Consider the following 20,598-nt stretch of genomic DNA (forward strand, 5'->3'; position numbering starts at 1 on the left):
GCGTCCCGTCGCGGGATAGATCGCTGATTTATCGCGCGATTGTTGTTGTGCATCGCTCCGGTGTGTTTTGTATATATACGTAGTCGATATCGCGACGAGCATTAAGCAGCAGATCCGCGGGGAGAGGGGAGGCGAAGCGAGCGGGAGCTGAGTATTCATCACGAGCGTGGAGGGGAGAGCGCGGAGGTCGTAGGAGAGCGAAAGAGAGAGCGAGAGAGAGAGAGAGAGAGAGAGAGAGAGACAGAGACACGCACGGAGAGAGACGAGAGACTTGCTAGGAGCGACCGTGCATCTCGCGGAGTTTTTGCGCGTAAACGATCGCGAGGTTGCACTTACCGGCCGCGGACTTGGCACCGCTTTTCCCATGATGCCTGCGGTACTTCTTCGCCGTCGCAGTCCGGCCCTTCAGCAACATCGTACACGCACTCGCACGCGATCGCTCCCGACGGCGGCGCGTCTGCTACGCATTATTATGTACCCGTACGGCAGCCATGTTTGCTTACAATCGACTGTAGGGAAAGTGTGGGGACTGTGGGGACTGTGGGGCACCGCACCGCGATCACATCACACACACGCCGTATAGCGATAGCTCGACTCGACTCACGGACTCACTGCCAGCGACTTGCCGAGCGTACACTGTACAGTACAGCGTACACGGACAGAGGAGGGGTTTGCGCGACAGTATATCCCCTCCCTCCCATCTGAGTAGTTCGGACACGAACCATAGGCTATCATAGCACGGATACGAACCCATGTATCGTTACCGAGCGTAACGACATGGTTGACGGCCATTTTCTCAGAGGGCAGATTAGGACAAGCGTCTCTAATTGTTTTGAATAAAAAATTATCGTAATTATGCATAAAAAGACCAAAAGACCTCACCTGCCGATAACCTTGACCTTGACATATGTTGTCAAGGTCACCCTCCTGAGTGACCTTCGGAAGTTTTTAGCCGGCGGTCGCTATTCGTTAAAAAGTTATTAACAAAAAAAGTTTGGAAAAGAATTTTAGAATTTTCGATAATAAAATATTGATTTTTTTTTTATTATTTTAGATGCCACAGAAAAGAAATTTAATTTTATTTAAAACTTGTTATTTCTTGGGTTAATTAATTATTATCTCCTTTTCGACATCACGAACGCGGAAACTTATTGGAAAATGTTAGAAAAAGTCATCGATAATAAAACATTAATTACTGAATATTATTGAATCGCGGCGTAAATAGTAACAACGCATCCTACTACAGTTTGAAAAATACGTTTAGGGAAAACTTGTTAATTAGTAAATTTTTCTAAAATTTTACGGAGAAGAGTGAGTTCAGAGACAAATGACGGAATAACAAAGACGTTCCTGGTGCGAGTAGGTATGGCCTTTTACTTCACACACGATCAAGTTCTCGTTTGACACACACGCTACCTCGAACAAAAACCGAAAGGATTATATATATATATATCGAAGGCAGCCAATGCAAAACGCGATTAATATATTGCGGCACGATAATCTTATCCCCGCGCGCGCGCTGCATTTATATATATAAATTATATATAAATATATATATATTTATATATATATAAATAAATATGTTCATTTATATATTTATACATATATATTATGTATATATTTTAATATACCTCGATTTTTTCCTCATCACGAGACGATATAAAAGCCCACAAAACACACGTAATATATCGAGCGGGTAGGCTAAAAGTCATTGAAAAAAAAAAAAAGATCTGGAACGATACGATTCGCAATGATACTTTTATTACACTTTATATATCACGACTCGAATGTTTTTTACGATTTATTTCAATTTTCTATAACAAAAAGAGCTTGAAGCTTTTTAATCAATTTCCAGAACAACGACTGTTGGCCCACACCGTACGCGTCGTCAGTTAATACATATTTATACCGGATGTATCTAATTGTAAGTAAAATACGAGGTTCTCATAATACAGGAAATTCGATCGGAAATGAATTCCTGGTATTGTTACCCGCTTTTTTTCCAGCTAATCGGTATATATTGTAACGTAAGTCAAGAGGGGGACATGTCGCGCAGCGTTTATAATCGTTACACGTGGACATACAATTTCTAAAAGATTACAAAAACGAGATGCAAAAATAGACGTTACCCACCACTCGTCGCGACACGACAAGAAAAATTTCTCCTCGGACTCCTGAAAGTACGCCGGAAATTTCTCGTCGTGCACCCTTTCACCACATCTCTCTCTCTCTCTCTCTCTCTCTCTCTCTCTCTCTCTCTCTCTCTCTCTCCTTTCCACTCGTCACTTCCACGCTTAATTAGTATTCGTGCGCAATTAGGCGTTCTGTGAGGCTTCCTTACGTCTTGGAAAAAAACGCACGTTTATTTTTAAGCGTGACTGTAATCGTGTAGCCGATAAATAGCGAGTATCAAAGCTAATTAACTTCTATTTACGTCGAATAAGGTGCAAAATTAACTGAAGACTATATATGTATATATTATGTAGAGTAAAAAAAACAGCGCATATTACAATCAAATTTACTGAAAAGAGGAATTGAGCGAATTGTTTCATCCAAATAGTAGGATGCTTATTAAAATTAAAAAAATTTATTTATACAGGAATTATTTCAAAACTGTTCCCCAAGTTTACGTTCCAATTTTTGGACATCTAGAAACTCGTAAATTCAGAGCTAAATGCACGCCGATAACGACCAGACGTCCCCAAGAATATAATCGACTAACAAGATCTGCTATTCATACGTGAATTATTATAAAGACTAATTAAAGTGCAAAATATACTAAATGTAATAAGTTTATTTAAAAAATAAAAAATATATAGCAAGTCAATCTAATTTATCTATCATGGAATGCGACGATCGATTACTATACTCCTCGAAGAACCTTGGACCTAAGAATCTTCGACTCCTAGATTCTGAAGATATCGCGGTACTTGAGTCTTTACAAGATCTTAGAAAGTAAATTGCTTAAACTTGGGAACTGCTGAGCCGGATTATGAGATGCAAGCTGATGAATATCATGATTATAGTCGCGAATTGTCGTGTTCTAGACCTTGGAATTGCAGCGGCACTGTGACCAAGGCTTAAGTTCTCCAAGCTCCTCATTTTCTTTTTCTTTTTCTCATTTTTTTTTAGATTTCCTTTCAAAGAGTATTTTAGATACTTCGGAAAGCCTCCATGTGGCTCATCGTATCGACTTCTAGGACTCCAAAAGCTTGCGTTTCTTTTGTTTATCCAAAGTTTCGGCGCTTATTAAACTCTAGTTTCTTGTACACAGAATTGTCTATATGCCAAATTTAACACTACACTCTTATTTCTCTATTAATCTTAAAACTTTCTGAAAAACTGAAGATTACTTGGAAGTTGCAAGCTTCAAAGCTCGCTTCAGATATCACCAGAAAATCTTTTGTCATCGCATCTGAAAATACTGTAACGTCCCTATTTTTGCTTTTTTTCATTTGTTTTTATTATTTTTCTGCAAGCATATAAACCAGCGATTGTAGCAGACGCTACTTCGTGTGAGTCGGAATCGGGTCCCAACAAGATTATATTATATGCCATATGTGTTTCGAATCCTCGATGCCATCGAACTTTCCCTGGTCACGACAACCGTGCTAACTTGAAAAAAGTCTTCCATTCTTTTTTTCTCCTCCTATACTTTTCGCACATTCTCCCATTTATTCTTTCTCTCATTCTCACTCTATCGCTCTTTCTTTCTTTCTCTCGCCCACACTTTAACCGTTACACATTTTGACAAATAATTAAAGTCATCACAGAAGCGTCACATTATCATATTTCGTTAGACTACATTTCTCGTGTGAGTGTTATCTCATTTTGGTTAGCGCAGTAATATTACAATGAGTACAAAATGTTTTCTCAAGTTTTTCAAGCCTAGTATAAAGCACTATTATCATTATTGTATTATTATTATCATTAATATATCATTATAATTGTATGTCTATTATATATATAATCATGAGTGTGCATAACACATCGCGCGCACATATATCCTCTTGTGTGTATACACGCACACACAAAGCTGCAGTCGCATCACTTAGTACCTAAGTTGTAGCGATAGTGATAGATTTATAATAATCCATTAATCTCTCTCAAACTGAATCTTCTTTCTTCTCCGGAAAACGATACATTGTGTTGCGATTCAAAATGAACAAGCCGATAATCACGGTTAATCGATCGTTAGCCATCGTAGCGGTCTTTTCTCATACTTTATACTTTTTTCCCATTGAGAACAAGATTAACAAGATTAATATTAAAAAAGAAGACGAATCTAATTAGTCAACGCGCAAAAGTCCATATAAATAACAGATTAAAAAAAGCATCTTTGTATTTTTTTTGTTTTTCCTTGAATATATTTTTAGTCAATCGATCAAAATAAAAAATAAAGATTTCTATTATTATTATTAGCATATTATTGTATTTTGTAGTATTAATAAAGGCCAAGGTTGAATCCCTTAAACGCGCTTTAAAATCTGATTTTTAATTTCATCTTGAATTATATTTTATGTAAAAAAATTGTGTATTTCTCTGGAACATATTTTCTTCGGGTTGCTGCGAGAGTTCTTTGGCCTTTTCATATACTTTTATAATAATCTTGCAAAAAAATTTCTAGTTTCTACAAATTCTCGATATCTTGATCTTGGTATATCGATATTACAGTATCGTAGACTCTTGTAATTTCTATATTTTTAATGAGTAAAAAAATAGAAAAAAGTTCTTGAATTTTGACAATCTTGAACTCTTCTAAATCTTTGAATAGCTCAATCTTGTAATAATTCTTTTAATTCTTACGTTTTTTTTTTCCAGATTCTAGAACTAGGTCCCATATCTTAACGCCTATAACTCTCTCATATGTAAAGCCGAATCAAACTTTCGCAACCTCCTCGAAATAGTTGACTACCCTCGCTTTTTTCTTCGAAAATTTCAGGAAACCATACATTGTTTCAATGCGGAACGTTGACAAAGTGGTAGCAACGTGATGAAGGCAGTATTGTCCATGCGACATTCAGGAACCGCAAGGAAAAACGATCCGGTTCCCTCTACCTCTTTCCCTCGAAATGCGAACATGTCTGATGCGCGGCGATCGATCTCCCGTTTTATTTCGAGTCAGAAAATAATGGCACAAAGCGAAACAGAGCTTTGCGGGGCGCTCGAACGGCCTTGAAGAGAGCGCCGGACACTTAGCCGGAACTGGCGGTCTCGTTCTCCACCGGCATTGGATGCGATAACTCTGTAGAATTACCATCTTTACGCTCCTTCTTATTTTGTCTTACGATTTCGGCGCGCTTCTCCTACAGTAACAGAAAAAAAAGAAAATTTGCAGAATTAGAATGTTGTTCTCTGGTGCGATTCTGTTAAAGACAAAGGTCGAAAAATACGTCATGCTCTCTAACAAGCTGACGAGTGGCTTAAACAGGATGCGTCGAAGTTTTTGGATTTACTCGAATTTCCAGTCATATTACAGGATCCTTAAATCTACGATTTAAACTGATTGACGCCGACTTTATTGCAGGCAACAAAGTCTAATTGTTGCTGAGTTTCCACATAAATTACGTAACAGATAAAATTTAGTATCGGTATATAAGCCTTCTCCGGCACGTCCCGTACATAAACAATTACGTGTGAGCTAAATGAACACAGCTACATACTAAAAAAAAGATAACTATATATCTAGCTACCCGGTTTGTTTTTCTTACTTTTCTCTTTCTTATAAAAGCACGCAAATGCAATGCTTAAAGATTTCAGGTTGTTACGCAACCCTTTGTCACTTTTTGCAATCGTTCTACTGTTTGTTAGAAGACTTTCATTGGAGTTAAACATATTGATATTTAAAATTATTTTAATATTAAGATTATTTCGCGTTTAATTCTACTGATTTTATATTCTTCAATTCCTCATTCTTTAAACAGATTTTTAAAACTTTGACGATTTAAAATTTAAACTTTATTTTTTATTTATCCAAAAACCGACGATGTTTCGTAACAACCTGATACAGACCGACGTACTAAAGCTACTACGAGCTACTAAATTAACTCCGAGAGTTACATTCGACCAAAAACTTACATGATTGCGTAGCTTCTCCTTCTGCTCGCGCTCGATGCTCTCGCGACGTTCGCGTGCCTGCTCCAACTTGCCCTGGATTTGGGACTCCAACTGCTGCACGCGCTCCGACATACCTTGACGTACGCGAGCTACCTGCTCTTCCTGCAAACAGCCCACGAATCAATAACTTATGTCTATTCTTGCCGGGCCTATTATCTACCTATATGGTTTGCCTGTTAAAATATGCAAAACAAAGTAGCAGCCTTGCAGAAAAGAAAAAAGCGACGATATAGTTGCAAATGCAAATTCAGAAGCGTTTCATTGTTGCTTCGCGTTTTCAAATCACTTCATACATAATGAATTTTAGGTAAATAAAAAGATATTGCGTATTATATAATTATAAATAAAAAAATTACATTAAATTTCTCATTTAACAAATTCTGATTTACATCTTATAATCAATTTATCTAATTCTCGTAATTATAACAATGTTTATTTCGATTTTATACTGTACTAACATGCTCCTTGAGACGATCCAGCATTCTCTTGATATTTTCGTCACGCTGAGCCGCGGCAGTCTTCAGTTTCTCCTCGACGGCGCACCGCACTTCCTCGGTTTGTTGCTCGAGGCTCAGGCGAGTCTTCTCAACACTCTCCAACTGCAACAAAAAGTGAAATTAAATATCACAACAGTCATCTAGATGAATGTTCGTTGAATAACCGCTTAATGCGCTTAACCTGCACAACCGAAACTAAGCAAAGTTTAATAAGCGGCAACATCAATTAAAAAAGTGAACATATCGGTCGAAACTAATTCTCGTCTCCGATCTCCACTCACATGCTCCTTCAGTTTGTTCTTCAGTTCGGCGATGTGGGCCTCTCGCTTCTCTTCCGTGTTGTTCATTTTCGCGTCCAAGGACTCGCGGGTGGCGGCGATAAAGGCCGCGCTGAGCTCGTCCTTCTTGCGGGACGCCTCCTCGATCTTGCTGAGTTTAGCGGCGAGAGCAGCGAGCTTGTGCGCCTCGATAGACAGTCTTCGCTCCTCGGCGGCCTTCAACTTGTCCTCGATCGCGGTCTGCTGCGTCGGGCTCTGCTGCGGCGGCGAAGGAGCTCTCTTAGGCACCGTCGGCTCCGCCAGGATCACCTCGTAGCATAGTCCGCCCTTGGACTTCTCCTGGCATCGAATCTCGGTCGCTGTAAAGTTTCCATCGATGTAACGAATGTTCGGCACGACACAATAAACTTTGTGGATCGAAAAATAATAATGGTACATTTTCAATGCGGCATACACAACGATTAATAATTATATTATAATACAGATATTACTATTAATAATAAATAACACAAGCACCATTAATAATTATATAATCATTATTGTTAGATGTATAATGAAAATGTATTACCATTATTCCTCCATCATGTAATAAATGCTATTACATAATAACGTCCTTGTAGAATAATTAATAATAAAATAATTACGTATAATAATAATAATATAATATAATTACGTATAATAATAATAATATAATATAATTATAGAATAATTATATTAATATTACATATATAATTATAAACAATGAAAAAAATAATTTTTATTTTATTTCATAAAAAGAATAGAGCTTCTTTGCCATGTGGTGTCTTCAAGTATCGATATCAATATTGAGAAACCGAAGCATCCGGGGGCTCAGTTTGCCCAAAGATCAATATTTTCCAGTTTTAACCGTCAAGACTGTCCCGCACGGATATCGATGCGTAATCAATCTTCGAATGTTTGGTATCGACACCCCTAATCTATACCGAGCATCGACGCGACGTCTCGGCGCAACAGCCCCAGGCGTGATTCCACGATTTCCGGCGCCGGCTGGTTAGCGAAGCATATGACTCAGAAGCACGAGAGCGGCGCGGCGAGGAGGGATCGATCAGAGGGAACGATCGGCCGTAGGCGCCGCGACGTCTAGCGTCGTCGCACGCACCTCCACCCTCCTCCACCGCCTCCACCACCTCCTCCTCTTTCCTCATTTCGCGCCGTGTACAATCCGCCGCTACCAGCCGTACTTAATTACCGTATATCATACCGTGTCGTGTATAATTTCCCTACCACAGCGATCTTCGGGAATTCTAGCAATTATTTAATTGCAAAAGTGAATCGCGATCTTTCAAATTACATCCTTCGTCTCTATTCTTTCGCCATGTGTCTCGATGGATGAGTTATGTAATGAAGTTCAAACGAACATTTAATCGAAAGATTATCTTATTATATTTTATATTATTTTATAACTAGAGGCTCTCTTCTCAACTTCGCGCTCCCAATATCTGTTTCTCTCCCTCTTTTTCTCGGCGGAATGAGACGACGATAGTAGAACTGCTGTGTCATTGTTATGAAAAGTTGTCGATACCACCGTACATCTCCACGTAATACAAGTTTGCAAATGCTCCCCGCTTTCGATTTATAATTCAGCGGCGACACATTGGCGCGACCATTCTCATGCCGGGGGCATTGCACCGATCTTTAACGCGGCGAAGATGCTCCCTTTTAAGGTTGTATGACCCGTAAGATCTCTGCCAAAAGTTTAAGAAACGTAACATAAAGCTAATTAACATATTTAAGAAGATATTCTTTACTGGAAAGTAATATTTATATTAATATTTTATTAAAATAACGGTTGCCTGTGTTTTTAAGACCTATAGAGACATTTTTATGCGTATTTTCTCGTATGTAAACTTTCACTTTTAATGATTTTTAGGAAGACTGTACCTGACTTGCAACTGACACAAACTAAAATCTGAAAGTGTGAAAATCTTTAAAAAGTAACAAAACATAGTAATTACTGTTTAAAAAAACTAATAAAATTATATTACGTTATTTATTTACGTCATTTATTAATAAATTAAATACAATAGCTCTCATAAAAAAGTATTTTGATCACAATCTAACGCAATTGCGTGATAAAAAACGGAAATATAACAAAATGCATTCTTCTGTAAAACATTCCAGAGAAACCTTCTTAAAAAAAATATATATATATTGAATTTTTAGAGGCCAATTTTTCGTAGAAATTTATCCAATAAAATTTCTTATTTTATATATCGTCGATGATAAAAATCAAGACAACATTTTTATTGGTATAATCTTGGAATTGCGATTCTCTGGAACGTTTAGCGAGAAAGCCCTAGGATTCTAAGGCAATCGATATGATTCGATTGAATGAGTATAAGCGCGTCTCAAGTACGTTCTTCAACGTCGTCTAAAGCCCCCTTAATTATCCGGATACTCACTGATGAACTTCACCTTTTTCGGTTGCTTGGTCCGCGGCTTGCCCTTGCCGCTCGGCTTCTTAAACGGCGCATTATTCCGCCTCTGTCCCGCTTCGGAAATTCAAACACGGTCAAAGCACTCGAAGCGCTTTCCAGAGAGAGATTAACGAGGGAGAAGAGAGGATCGAACAGCCGGGATTGCGCTCTGACCCACTGAGACACCACCGTCATTCGTTTAACGTAATTTCAAATTTGTAATAAAAAATTGTACTCAATTCGAGTAATTTTTAATTAATCTTGTATATCGCCACTGCTCCTACTCAATATGTCGTTAATTTATCAATGGAGTAAAAATAATATTGCTTTGTTAAAATATTAAATTTCGATACACATCGAAGTTAAAAATAACAACAGTTAAAAATAACAAAATGTTATTTAACTCGAGATATTGTTTTAAACGTCATCCTTTAATGCCCGATTTACAATAGCTGTAGTAAGCTGTAGTAAGCTTCAAGCCGTAGGAAATTGACCAATTACAGGCGAATGTGAGGAGAATAATCGACTGTGATTGGTCAATTTCTTACATCTTAAGGCTTACTACAGCTTACTGCAGCTATTGTAGATCGGACATAAAATTTAACAGTGTAGGAAGGCTTTTGAGTCATTGCGGTACTTCAAAAATATAGTAAATATACCACAAACAAAGGTCGAATTTACTTACTCCTTTATTTCGTTTTCTTTGTAAATATTGATCTCGTAAAATTTATGGAGATCTTGTTACGCGATAATCGTAAAGACGGAAGAGAAACGATCATATTTCACGAGGTATAAAAAGCTTCGCTCGAGTTTAAATCAACGCGCAGGCAGGTATTTCAAAAACAGCGAAGCTGTAAAGGGATTAGGGAACAAAATTAGCATCGTGCGTGCCGTCGTGCGGCTCGCACGAGGGATCGATTGGTGTCACAATGGGTTAATTATCGGGAAATCAATGCAACCGTTTCGCCGTGGCCATGTTGGACCGCACCCCGATCATTTCGAGCCGAGCACGTGCGTATCAGCGTAACGAAATGGCAGATTTCTAATTTCTTATTTTAAAATACAAAAATTATTGAGAATGCTTTTATTGGAATTTATGTTATGATTTTTCTCAAGATAAAAAATGATTACGTATGCCAATTTATTTTCCATCAACCACTCTGATTTCGAAATTCTATATATGATAGAATGTCTACATGTAACAAAATAACGCTAGTTGTTCCAACTGATTTTAACATAAACCATCGTTAGTGCGGTTAACAAACAATTGCCGTATTGCATACCTCACTAAAAATAATTCAACTCATAATTATCCTTCAAAAATTTAAAAAAAATTAAAAAAATATGTATTGTAACCAAAAAAATTTTAACGTGAGTGATAAATATTATTAATAAAGTAATCCGAATTTAATTCAATGTATTATATATATAATACATTGATATAAGTATTGCTTTAAATATATTTAATTTATGTATAAAATATAAACACTATAATTTTTTATATCTACAGGATAAAGAGAGGCTTATATTAATTTGTCGAATAAAGCGAGTGTAATTAAGTTTGAAAAAATTGCGAACTGGAAAATTCAATAAAAAGTAATACTTTTTTTTGCAAAAAATACTTTGTGTCACTGCAAATAATTTACTCGATAATTTATTTCAAGTATGTATGTATTTATGTCTCTCAAAATTTTTTTTCATGATAGTGGGTCATTAATTGGATTTTTTGGAGAGAACTTTATTCGCAGATACTCAAAACAATTTTTACGAATTGGCGAAGTTTCGCGACACCCCGTAGAGAGAAAAATGGTGGACTGTGAGTATCGATTCGCGGACGGTCTGAGAAATTGATCGAACTGCAGGTGGCCCAGGATAATGTCACGATACCACCGTGATGTCGACCGTCGTGCACTGCGGTAAGGACAGTGCTCTGACCTGCGGAGGTCACGAAAAAGCATAATTTCTACGCCGAAAGCATTACTGTACAAAATTCTTGAATTTCTCTATGCGATTAAGTATCGATCCAGAATATTTACACGTGCAACTGAGTGATAAAATAAACTACGCGGAATAATTATTTCAGAATGATTAGCAAGAATGTTGAATGATCGAAAAAATCTCGAGTAAATAAAATTATTAAAAATTAATAATACATTAAAAATTAATAATACACATTGAATATAAAACATTGAAGAGAAAGCTGACATAAAAAAATTGGAAAAATAAACGGACACAGAGCATACAATTAAATTACGTTATTTAAACAAAGTATTTGTAAAATTATTATTAATCAAAATTGTATCCATTACGCAATTAAATAAATCTGAAATCAGGGTACGTTTTTTTCGGATATTCCTTGTCAACAGGAGACGGTCGCATTTATTTCGAAGCACCCCCTTCTGTGAGTTTCTTCCTCGAAGGATAAGGTAAGATAAAATAGGACGATTTGTTAGGAGATTTTCCCGAGAATATGTCCAGTCATTGTCGCTTGCAGACCACATTTTACTTCCTTCCGGTTTCAGGACCTCGAATTTTACTTCATAATCATAAAATTTCAAGATAGTCGTGAAAAAAGATACTCGGTATCTCAAAGTTTCTATCCTATAAAGAATGTAAAGAGGCAATCCGTAAAAAGAAGTATTTCCTACAAAAATCCGAGAAATAAACGTCATTTACCTCTATAAAAAAAATATGCACTCTAAAAATATAAATAATTTATAATAATCTCTAGCTTCGAGATTTACTTATAAAAAACTTTAATAAAGGCGCTGTCTATAAAAAGCAACGAATTGTAATTCAGCACCTTATTCTATATAAATAACGTAAAACGTACTTAATCAAGTTTGGCTCGATTAATATTAAATTACTTTACGATTGCTGTAAGAGCTGTTACTGAATAATTCCGTTCAAAAATCGACGAATTATTTAGCAAAAACTGAAATAGATTACCCGATAATTGCTGCATAAAGATTGATTCCGTCGAGAATACTGTCATGAAATCGCTTCTCGGAGAATTATACAGAAATAAGAAATTATATATTCAAAATTTTAAAGCAATTTTTAAAAATCTTTTGCAAGGATTTCTCGTGAGAGACTGCCTCTGTAGAACTTATAGAGATATAAGAATAGAGTGCGCAAGCGAGCTGGAAAAGCGACGATATAGAAATAGAAAGAGAAAGCTGTCTTTTCGCGATAGGAATAGAAAGAAAAAGCTGCAGTATAGGCCCCTTCTGTGAGACAAAGACAGAAGGGGCCCATATACTGCAGCGTTCTTTTTCTATTCCTATCGCAGCCTCTTACGTGCTATAGCATATGACTCGCGCACTCTAGTCTTATATCTCTATGGTAGAACTCCACTCTGATAAAGCACTGTGCTATAAGTGCCGAAATCTCTACCGCAAGTTCTAATATTTTGCTCCTTTAAGTTCCTAAAAATTTTGTAATTTGAAAATATAAAATCTAATACACTTCTTCCATTCTTCCAAGACCGACTATTAAAGTCATGATTGTGAAATGATAATTTAAGGTCATGAAAAATTGAACAGGAAAATGATCTTCAAATACTGTACTAGATCGAGTATCAAGAGCGCTTTGACAGCCAGTTTTTACGGATTTCCGAATTTACGGAGAAACCGGAAGGAAGGCCTCAGCGATGGGACGGACAGGGGGTAGTGGTCCTCGCGCGACAGGGACTCACTCACCTACGACGTTCAGCGGGGCCTTGCAGCTGTGACAGAAGCACTGGAGCACCGAGTCGCGCACGAGACCGATCAGCATATTGTCGTTTCGTTTCGTACGAGGGGAACGTTGTTACGCGGAAGGTCTCGCGGATCTCGGCGACGGGATCGGGCGCGCGAGACTGAGACGCGGGCTTGGAAGGACGAGAAGAAGGGAACCGGACCAGAAAAAAGTTAAGCACGCCGGAAATGTCGCTCAGGTCGTAACTGGGGCGGTGGCTGGAGGGCGACTGGCCCGCACGCTGCGCCGCGACGCCCGGCGTCGCTCAATATTCGACCACCCTCTCTCTCCTCCACCTCCACCTCTTCCTCCTCCTCCTCCTCCTCCTCCTGTTCCTCGCTCTCCCCCGCGCCCTGCAACCAACAGCCTACCCGACGACAAGCCACCCTTCCAGCTAGCAAACTCCAACTTGCGATCGCCACTTAGCCGTCGGAGGGGTGTTATTGGCTATACGGGGTGTCCCGCGAGTAGGCCGCGTTAGGCATGGAAGAGAGGGCTTAATGGATGCGCAAGAGGAAGGTAAGAACGTCAGACAGAGAGATGGTCAAAGTCGTGACATTAAAAAGGAGAATCGGGGCGGTGGTTTGGGGTTAGATATTTTGCGAGTCTTAGACGTTAAAAGGCTGCTTCGTCATGCGGATATTTTACATGCAATATTTAAGAGGATTACATTTTTCTCAGGAACTTTATTCTGAAATACTTCTGAGAGCTGAAGTCTTTCAAAGTTCCGTGATTCATATTTCCCCGAAACCCGACATGCTCATATATATATGTATATATATATATATATGAAATTTCAGGTCCTCAAGATCCCAGAACCCATTAAAATTTCTTTGTTCTTCAGAAATTCTACGTTCTTGAAAAATTTGATTACTTAAAGATTCTTTCGTTTTTCTTTTCGGACACTCGGTATAGCTCGAAGCCGTTGTTAAGGCCTGTGTCCACGATGCTAGAACTTGGTCCAAGTTCTCGGACCGAGAGAAAGTTACTGAAACTTGGATCGTGGACACATCAGTTTTGCATCCAAGTTCAGTGTGTCCATGCGCGATCCAAGTTTTAATAACTTTTCTTCGGTCCGAGAACTTGGAGTTCTAGGATCGGGGACACAGGCCTTTAGACACGTGTGCGGAAACCTATATGCAGGCGTAAAATACCATCTTCTGTCTATCTCCCGTTCTCCTGTCCTCTTCCCGTCCCATCGGAGATGGACCGCTCTCCAGGATTCTCCGAACTGCCGTCACCATCCTAACGAAAAACCGGCTTCAATTTCCGAAACGATTGACGAAAAAATCCGCCTGAGGAAAGTCTGCGTGATTGGCACGGAATTTCGCAAAGTACTGCGACAGATTCGAATTGATTTTGCGCTCTCAGGCTTTCCTCCCGTATGTTTCAAATAATGTGAGATCATGTTAAATTACTAAAATTTAGTGATTTAACACAATCTCTATTTAATGACTAAATATTTAGCTAAATATTACTTTGAGTTCTTGAATCTTTAGATCTCTTAGGCCGGTATTTATAGTCGGTTCTTATTTCAACAACGTCTTAAGTAATATCTTAAGATGCTAATACGGCCCTGTGATTATCAGTTCATAACATCTTAAGATCGTACTTAAGACGGTAATATAAGATCCAACTATAAATACCGGGCGTAGATCTGTAAATTCTAAGGCTTTGCAACTCTGAAGTTCTTAAGTCAATTTTAAAGATCCGGGATCTCAGATCCCAGATATATTCTTCTGTTTAATTATCTTTAATTTTCTCTCTAAATTCGATATTTCAACACTTTGAGATTCTTGTGTGAGTCTTTGAATCTATTAAATCTGTAAATTCTAAGGCTTTAGAACTCTGAAGTCGTTAATTCAATTCCAAAGGTCCCAGATCCCAAGAGATATATTGTTCTCTCTAAATTCCTCTCTTTAATTCTCTCTTTAAATTCGATATTTCGGCACTTTGAGATTCTCGAGTCTTTGAATCTATTAGATCTGTAAATTCTAAGGTTTTAGAACTCTAAAGTCCTTAATTCAAAGATATATTTTTCTCTCTAATTCCTCTCTTTAATTTTCTTTAATATCTCTCTAAATTCGAGTCGTTATTCGCAGCTATAGGATTCGACAAAGGCGTCGCGACAACAAGGGACTGGAAAATATGGGGCACATAATAATTATGCTTTGTGTAAAGTTTTCCACTGAACACGAACGATCGAAGAAGCTGTTTTTTTGGAACTCGCGTTGTGACGCAGAGATGCGTCGTACTGCATGGCGAATCGATTACCCGTAGAAATCAATGAGAAATAAAATATAAAAGTAAAGGCTCACAGGATTAAAAATCAATTAACAACGAAGGAGCATCGAGCCGTAACTAGGTGTTAATGTTAATATATTCACATATAATTTAAATAACAAATGTTTCGGTCAACATATTAAACCATCATCAGTGTCGTACAATAAACGCAATTTGTTAAATCGGAGTAACACTAAAGAAATTACACGTTCAAAAATTAAAAACTAAGCGCAAACGTTCGTTGTTTTCGGAGTACGTCATGATAAAATTTTTTTGCCATATCATTGTAAGAGAGCACATCCCCGATAATGCTGACTCGACAAATGATCGCTCGACGAACGAAACGAACCTTTATCATGACGTATTCCGAAAACAACGAACGTTTGCGCTTTATAGTTTTTAATTTTTGAACGTGTAATTTCTGTTTAATGTTACTCCGATTTAACAAATTGCGTTTATTGTACAACACTGAGGATGGTCCAATATGTTGACCGAAACGTCTGTTATTTAAATTATATGTGAATACATTAACATTAACACCTAATAGTTACGGCTCGATGCTCCTTCGTTGTTAATTAAGAAATAAAATTTTCATGATGCATGATGACCGTATGCCACGGTCGGATTTATTAGAGGGACAAACGAAGGAGAATGTTTTTTTTTAAGTCGGTTCTTATCTTATTAATTGTCTCGTGCAAGAAGTGACGATTTAATCCAAGCGTTTTGAAGCATCCCTTATCATCAAACGGCTCGAGTTAGTTTAAATCAAGACAGGTGAAGACAAGCTAACGATTATCAAAATTTCGTAATATAATCTTACATTAAAAACTTATCTCTCGAGATATAATTCATCCATAACTATAGGGATACATCGTTTAAACTTTGAATTGTAATAGAATTATGATTCAAGTTTTATCTTCGATAAAATTAATTATAAAAAAAATTTAATTAACTTTAAAAAACCCGATAAAAAATAATTGAAATACCCGCCCAAACATAATATGCTTATTTACCAACGAATTTGTACCTATTTATGTAACAGGTAATTAATTTCTTAATAAAACAAGAATTTAAAAAATATTCTAATATTTAAAATTTTATACGTGTCACATATTAATTACTTTATATTAGTTTAATATGATTATTAACATAATAATTATTATATTAATCATGTAATAATTATATTAACATATACAATTGTTATTGCAATTATTAGCTTATATTAATTTAATAAATAATTTAATTTGGTCGTGATATTATACATATATATAGTTTACATCTGGACGTTCGAAAAAGAAAGAGAGTGTAAGAGTCAAATTTCCGAAAAGATTCTCCCTTCCTCAAAACTTCGCCCTATTTCTTTTTTAGAATTCTTCCAACATCTCATCTTCTTTTATCTTCGCAGTTTCATAATCCAAAACAAACAAAAAATAGACTCGTATCGCGGTTAAGATAACTTTCATGACTTATTTTGTTTGGCAAAAAATATCTGGCGCTGAAGTTTTAAGTGCAATCACACAAAAAAAGATGTATTTACTCTGAACGCCCGAGAAATGTCAATCTAATAAGCTCCGTGTAATGAGCCGCATTCGATCGTTACGGTTTAATTGTATCTAAACGACAGCGATAACGAGAAAAAGCGAGCGGAAAGATCGGAGAAAAAATCGAGTTTATCGTCATGTTATCGCTCTATTGACTTCTTCTCAATAAAAGTTTGCCCTAAGGACGAAATTCTCATCACGGGTCTCATTCAACAATCCCTTCCCTCCATGACACATCCTTCACGACTTTCTTTGTTGGATTGACCATAAAAAATGCTCAATTTAAGAGCATATATTGCAATAAAAATTTTTACAAATTTGAAATTTTTTCCTTCACTTTTCTTTTCGTCTTTTATAACCATGAAACTCATTAATTTTCTACATTAGCAAAAAAATCATTATTATTATTATTCCAAAATCAAAACATTTCAGAAATATAATCACTTTTATATTAATTTTATATTGCTCATGTTCAACTCTATTTAGCTCGCTCTTTCGCACGAAGGGAAACAGACGCGAGGATCGAAGAATCGAGTTCCCTCAAGTCCCTCTCCAGGTCACGCTATTGTTCGCAGTCGCGCGATTCGCGACTGGCGATTCCAAGTTGAGAGCCACGGAGGGGACCGACGGGTCGCCGGCGTGCACCACTGCAGCAGTTGTCAGCCGTTGAGGCACAGCCGTCCGATGCAAGCTCGCAAGCAACTTCTTCCTCCGCAGCGCTCATTCTTGCTCGCCAGCCACGAAGTCGCGGCCACCGGGGTCCGGGGGCTCTGACCTCTTGTCCTCTTGCCGCCTCCCGGTCTCGCCGGTCTCGGCGGTGCCTTGGAGTGTATATTCTCCGTCGCGGCGCCGAACCGTCCGGTCGCCTCGGTCCTACTCCCTAATTGCCGAACCATTGTCTCAATATCGTCCAAAGGACACGCAAGACCTGCACCCCCGTATCAAACGTGACCCATTCCACAAAAAACATGGGACGCATCGAAAGATTAGAAGCCGATAATGTTCCATGTACGAATACTAACAAATACTAAAAAAATACATATAAAGCGTATTCGCATTCCGTGCTTTTTGTGCTTGGATATATGTATATATAAAAAATATTGATTTAATTAGAATAAATTAAATCGATTCGAGCGAATAAATATAATCCAAGTTTGAGTATCGCTTGTGATCACTTTCCTGATAACTGTGTTTGACGAACATGTAGGACGAATATGCACATCTATCGATCGCTCAACATTGTTTTACGTATCTTTAAGACGGTTTACTCACATTCGTTGGGAACAGGCGACTCCGCTGCGGTGGCCATAGCGTTATCTCTGCAACAAAAACGTTTCGTAAATATATGTTTAAATAAAGACTGGTTATATCGGATGTTCGAGGAAAAGTACAAATATAGGACTCCTAATATCATCGTAACATCGATCTTTTTCAATTTTATTATATTCTCAGCTCGAAATGTAGCGTTCACCAGCAGATTTGGCAGAGATATAAGAAAAAGAGAAAGAGAGAGAAAGAGAGAGAGAGAGAGAGAGAGAGAGAGAGAGAGAGAGAGAATTATAAATAGAACTGCAGAAAGTGCAGCTAAAAAGAATGATCTATTATTACCGATGTTTTTAGGAGTTCTTGAATTCGAAGGAAGACTCAGAGCGACGATAAGTATAATCGATTTGCTTTATGCTAAACCTGTTTGTATATTAATTAAAAGAATTTGTTTAATAATGCAAGATATAGTTTCTGTTTCATTCTAGATATGTAATATGTGTATAATGTGTTTTTTTTTTGCCTTTCCTTTATTTAGTAAAAAATAAAGCCCTAATGTGTGATATTATATAAATATTATATATAAAGATCTTTATTATTCGTACTCGTTATTAAAATTGTAATTATACGTGTGGAGTATACCTAGTGAAAAAAAAGTTCAATCACGTTTTCTTCTTTATTCCGCTCAAATATATCTTAACGTTGACTATATCTAGACTGGAGCATTTTGATTTTCAAAATGTATTTCATGAAATAATTTATTATTTCATAATTAACAAGAATTTATTATTTACTATTATTATGTAGCAAACAACGACGATGAAAACACTTACAAATTCTTGAAACTATATATTACATAAAAGTAAATGTGCGAAAAATTTTTATCGTTGAACAAAAATTCTCTGGTATTATATTTAAAGTTTGAAAGTCACTTAAAGTCGAAGCTCTAAACTCTAAACGATTTTAAACGACGGAGAGCTCGAAGTTTTTGATAGACAATAAAATAAGATAAATAAGTAAGGAGTAAAATGATAATTAAACGAGTATATATATCGTCTCTTATGCCATTTAATCTTTTGACTACAGTAAAAGTATGTTTTATAAATTTTATTTGATTGAAAAAATGATTCTTTCTTTTCCTATTCTTCTTTTATAAAACCATAGCAACACAAAGTAGCTTTGGTATATAAGATACATGTGATTATCAGAGTGTGTAAGGTCGGTCCAGATAAGTTATATAGCGACATCTAGTGACTATAACGTTATTTACTTGAATTTGCTTTTTCGTCAAAGAATATCTCTTTAAAATCAAATGAGACGTTAGTAAATCTTATCCTTAAAAAAAAAGAAAATTATTTTTTCAAATATAAATTAACCAATTAGTCATAATCATAATAGTTAATGCGTGAATATTAAATATTTTGATTAAATTAGCGTCGATTATTACTAAGAAATAAACTATAAATTAAACTTCCTTGAGAACATGCAAACAGGATATTTAAAACACCCTAATAAATACGCCTTTTTCCATTCCGAATTTAGCAGCGAATAAATAACCACACACACAACTTGTAAATAATATATAATTTAAATTTATATTACATTTTTACAGATCGAAGGTATACAATTATAAAACAAATTAACAAATTTTACGTTAGACGGCGAGATATAATCAGATAAATACCTTAATAAAATTAAACCAAGCAGGCGACCAAGGCCTAACGCTTTATTTACCAACCAATCCAACCATTCCGCCATGATTTCCTGTCCTCATCGCTCAAAAGCCAGTGATAAATAACCGCCGCTTCGCGTTATTCGCGTAACTTGCAAAACAATAACAACGCATTGGCACCTTGCCCCGTCTCAATAATTCAGCCCGAGAAAACGCAGCGTGAGATGTACGAACGACGATAAAATCATGCTCTTCGATCAAACCTCCGAAAAGACGAGCCGACGCGTCGCGTCGTTCTGATAAATCGTGCGGCGCGAAGGTCGGCGGCGTCCCTTTGTTCGTGTCGGCAAAGACTGCCGAGGGAAGAGCAGCCAGAGCAGGTCACAGAGTCACAGCAGGAAACATTTACCTGTGCTTCTCTCTCTCTCTCTCGCGGAGGAAGAAACTGCTGCTCTCGACGATCGTTCGACGACAGGCCCTGGTCCACTCACGAATTTCGGACGTAAACTCGTACGCACGCACGCAGATGCAACGCCGGGACGCGACGACGCAGGACGAAGCGAGTCGCCGTGTGTGTGTACTTATGCCAAACCGGTCGCTTCGCACGCCGCTTTTATCGCGCGACGTCTTTGTGCGGCATTCGAGTCGCCGAAGGCGGCCGAGCGCCGGCGAGGCTGGACGAGCCGTCGCCGCCGAGACCGCCCGATTGGCTCGCCGCCGGCGCCGCGTCGCGGCCATTGGTCCGTTTGAATC

General features: G+C 37.5%; 2 protein-coding genes across 6 annotated transcripts in view; both read right to left on the reverse strand.

The window, feature by feature from the left end:
* Window positions 1-655, reverse strand: part of Nfat (nuclear factor of activated T cells 3) — a 36,083-nt gene extending 35,428 nt beyond the window's left edge. Inside the window, exon 1 of the mRNA XM_077406577.1 lies at window positions 337-655. Within this exon, the coding sequence (XP_077262703.1) occupies window positions 337-415 (79 nt within the window). The 5' untranslated portion in view covers window positions 416-655. The remainder of the gene's footprint in view (window positions 1-336) is intronic.
* Window positions 656-3,772: 3,117 nt separating this feature from the next.
* On the reverse strand, window positions 3,773-20,598 carry Stai (stathmin). Of its 5 annotated transcripts, none has more exons than XM_077406595.1 (6): window positions 20,255-20,598; window positions 18,183-18,229; window positions 6,896-7,251; window positions 6,576-6,716; window positions 6,079-6,219; window positions 3,773-5,306 (listed from the first exon to the last, which is right to left on the reverse strand). In XM_077406595.1, exons 1-6 carry the CDS (start codon window positions 20,581-20,583, stop codon window positions 5,196-5,198), a joined length of 1,125 nt encoding a protein of 374 aa, XP_077262721.1. In that variant the 5' UTR covers window positions 20,584-20,598; the 3' UTR covers window positions 3,773-5,195. The 5 variants fall into 5 exon arrangements, with proteins under 5 accessions (XP_077262721.1, XP_077262723.1, XP_077262722.1 ...); XM_077406597.1 differs by lacking the exon at window positions 20,255-20,598 and adding an exon at window positions 19,858-20,005; XM_077406596.1 differs by lacking the exons at window positions 18,183-18,229; window positions 20,255-20,598 and adding exons at window positions 9,334-9,423; window positions 13,050-13,348.

This window comes from Temnothorax americanus, unplaced genomic scaffold (assembly GCF_048541705.1).
Source record: "Temnothorax americanus isolate GAGA-0224 unplaced genomic scaffold, ASM4854170v1 Scaffold21, whole genome shotgun sequence".
NCBI classification, from domain to species: Eukaryota; Metazoa; Arthropoda; class Insecta; order Hymenoptera; family Formicidae; genus Temnothorax; species Temnothorax americanus.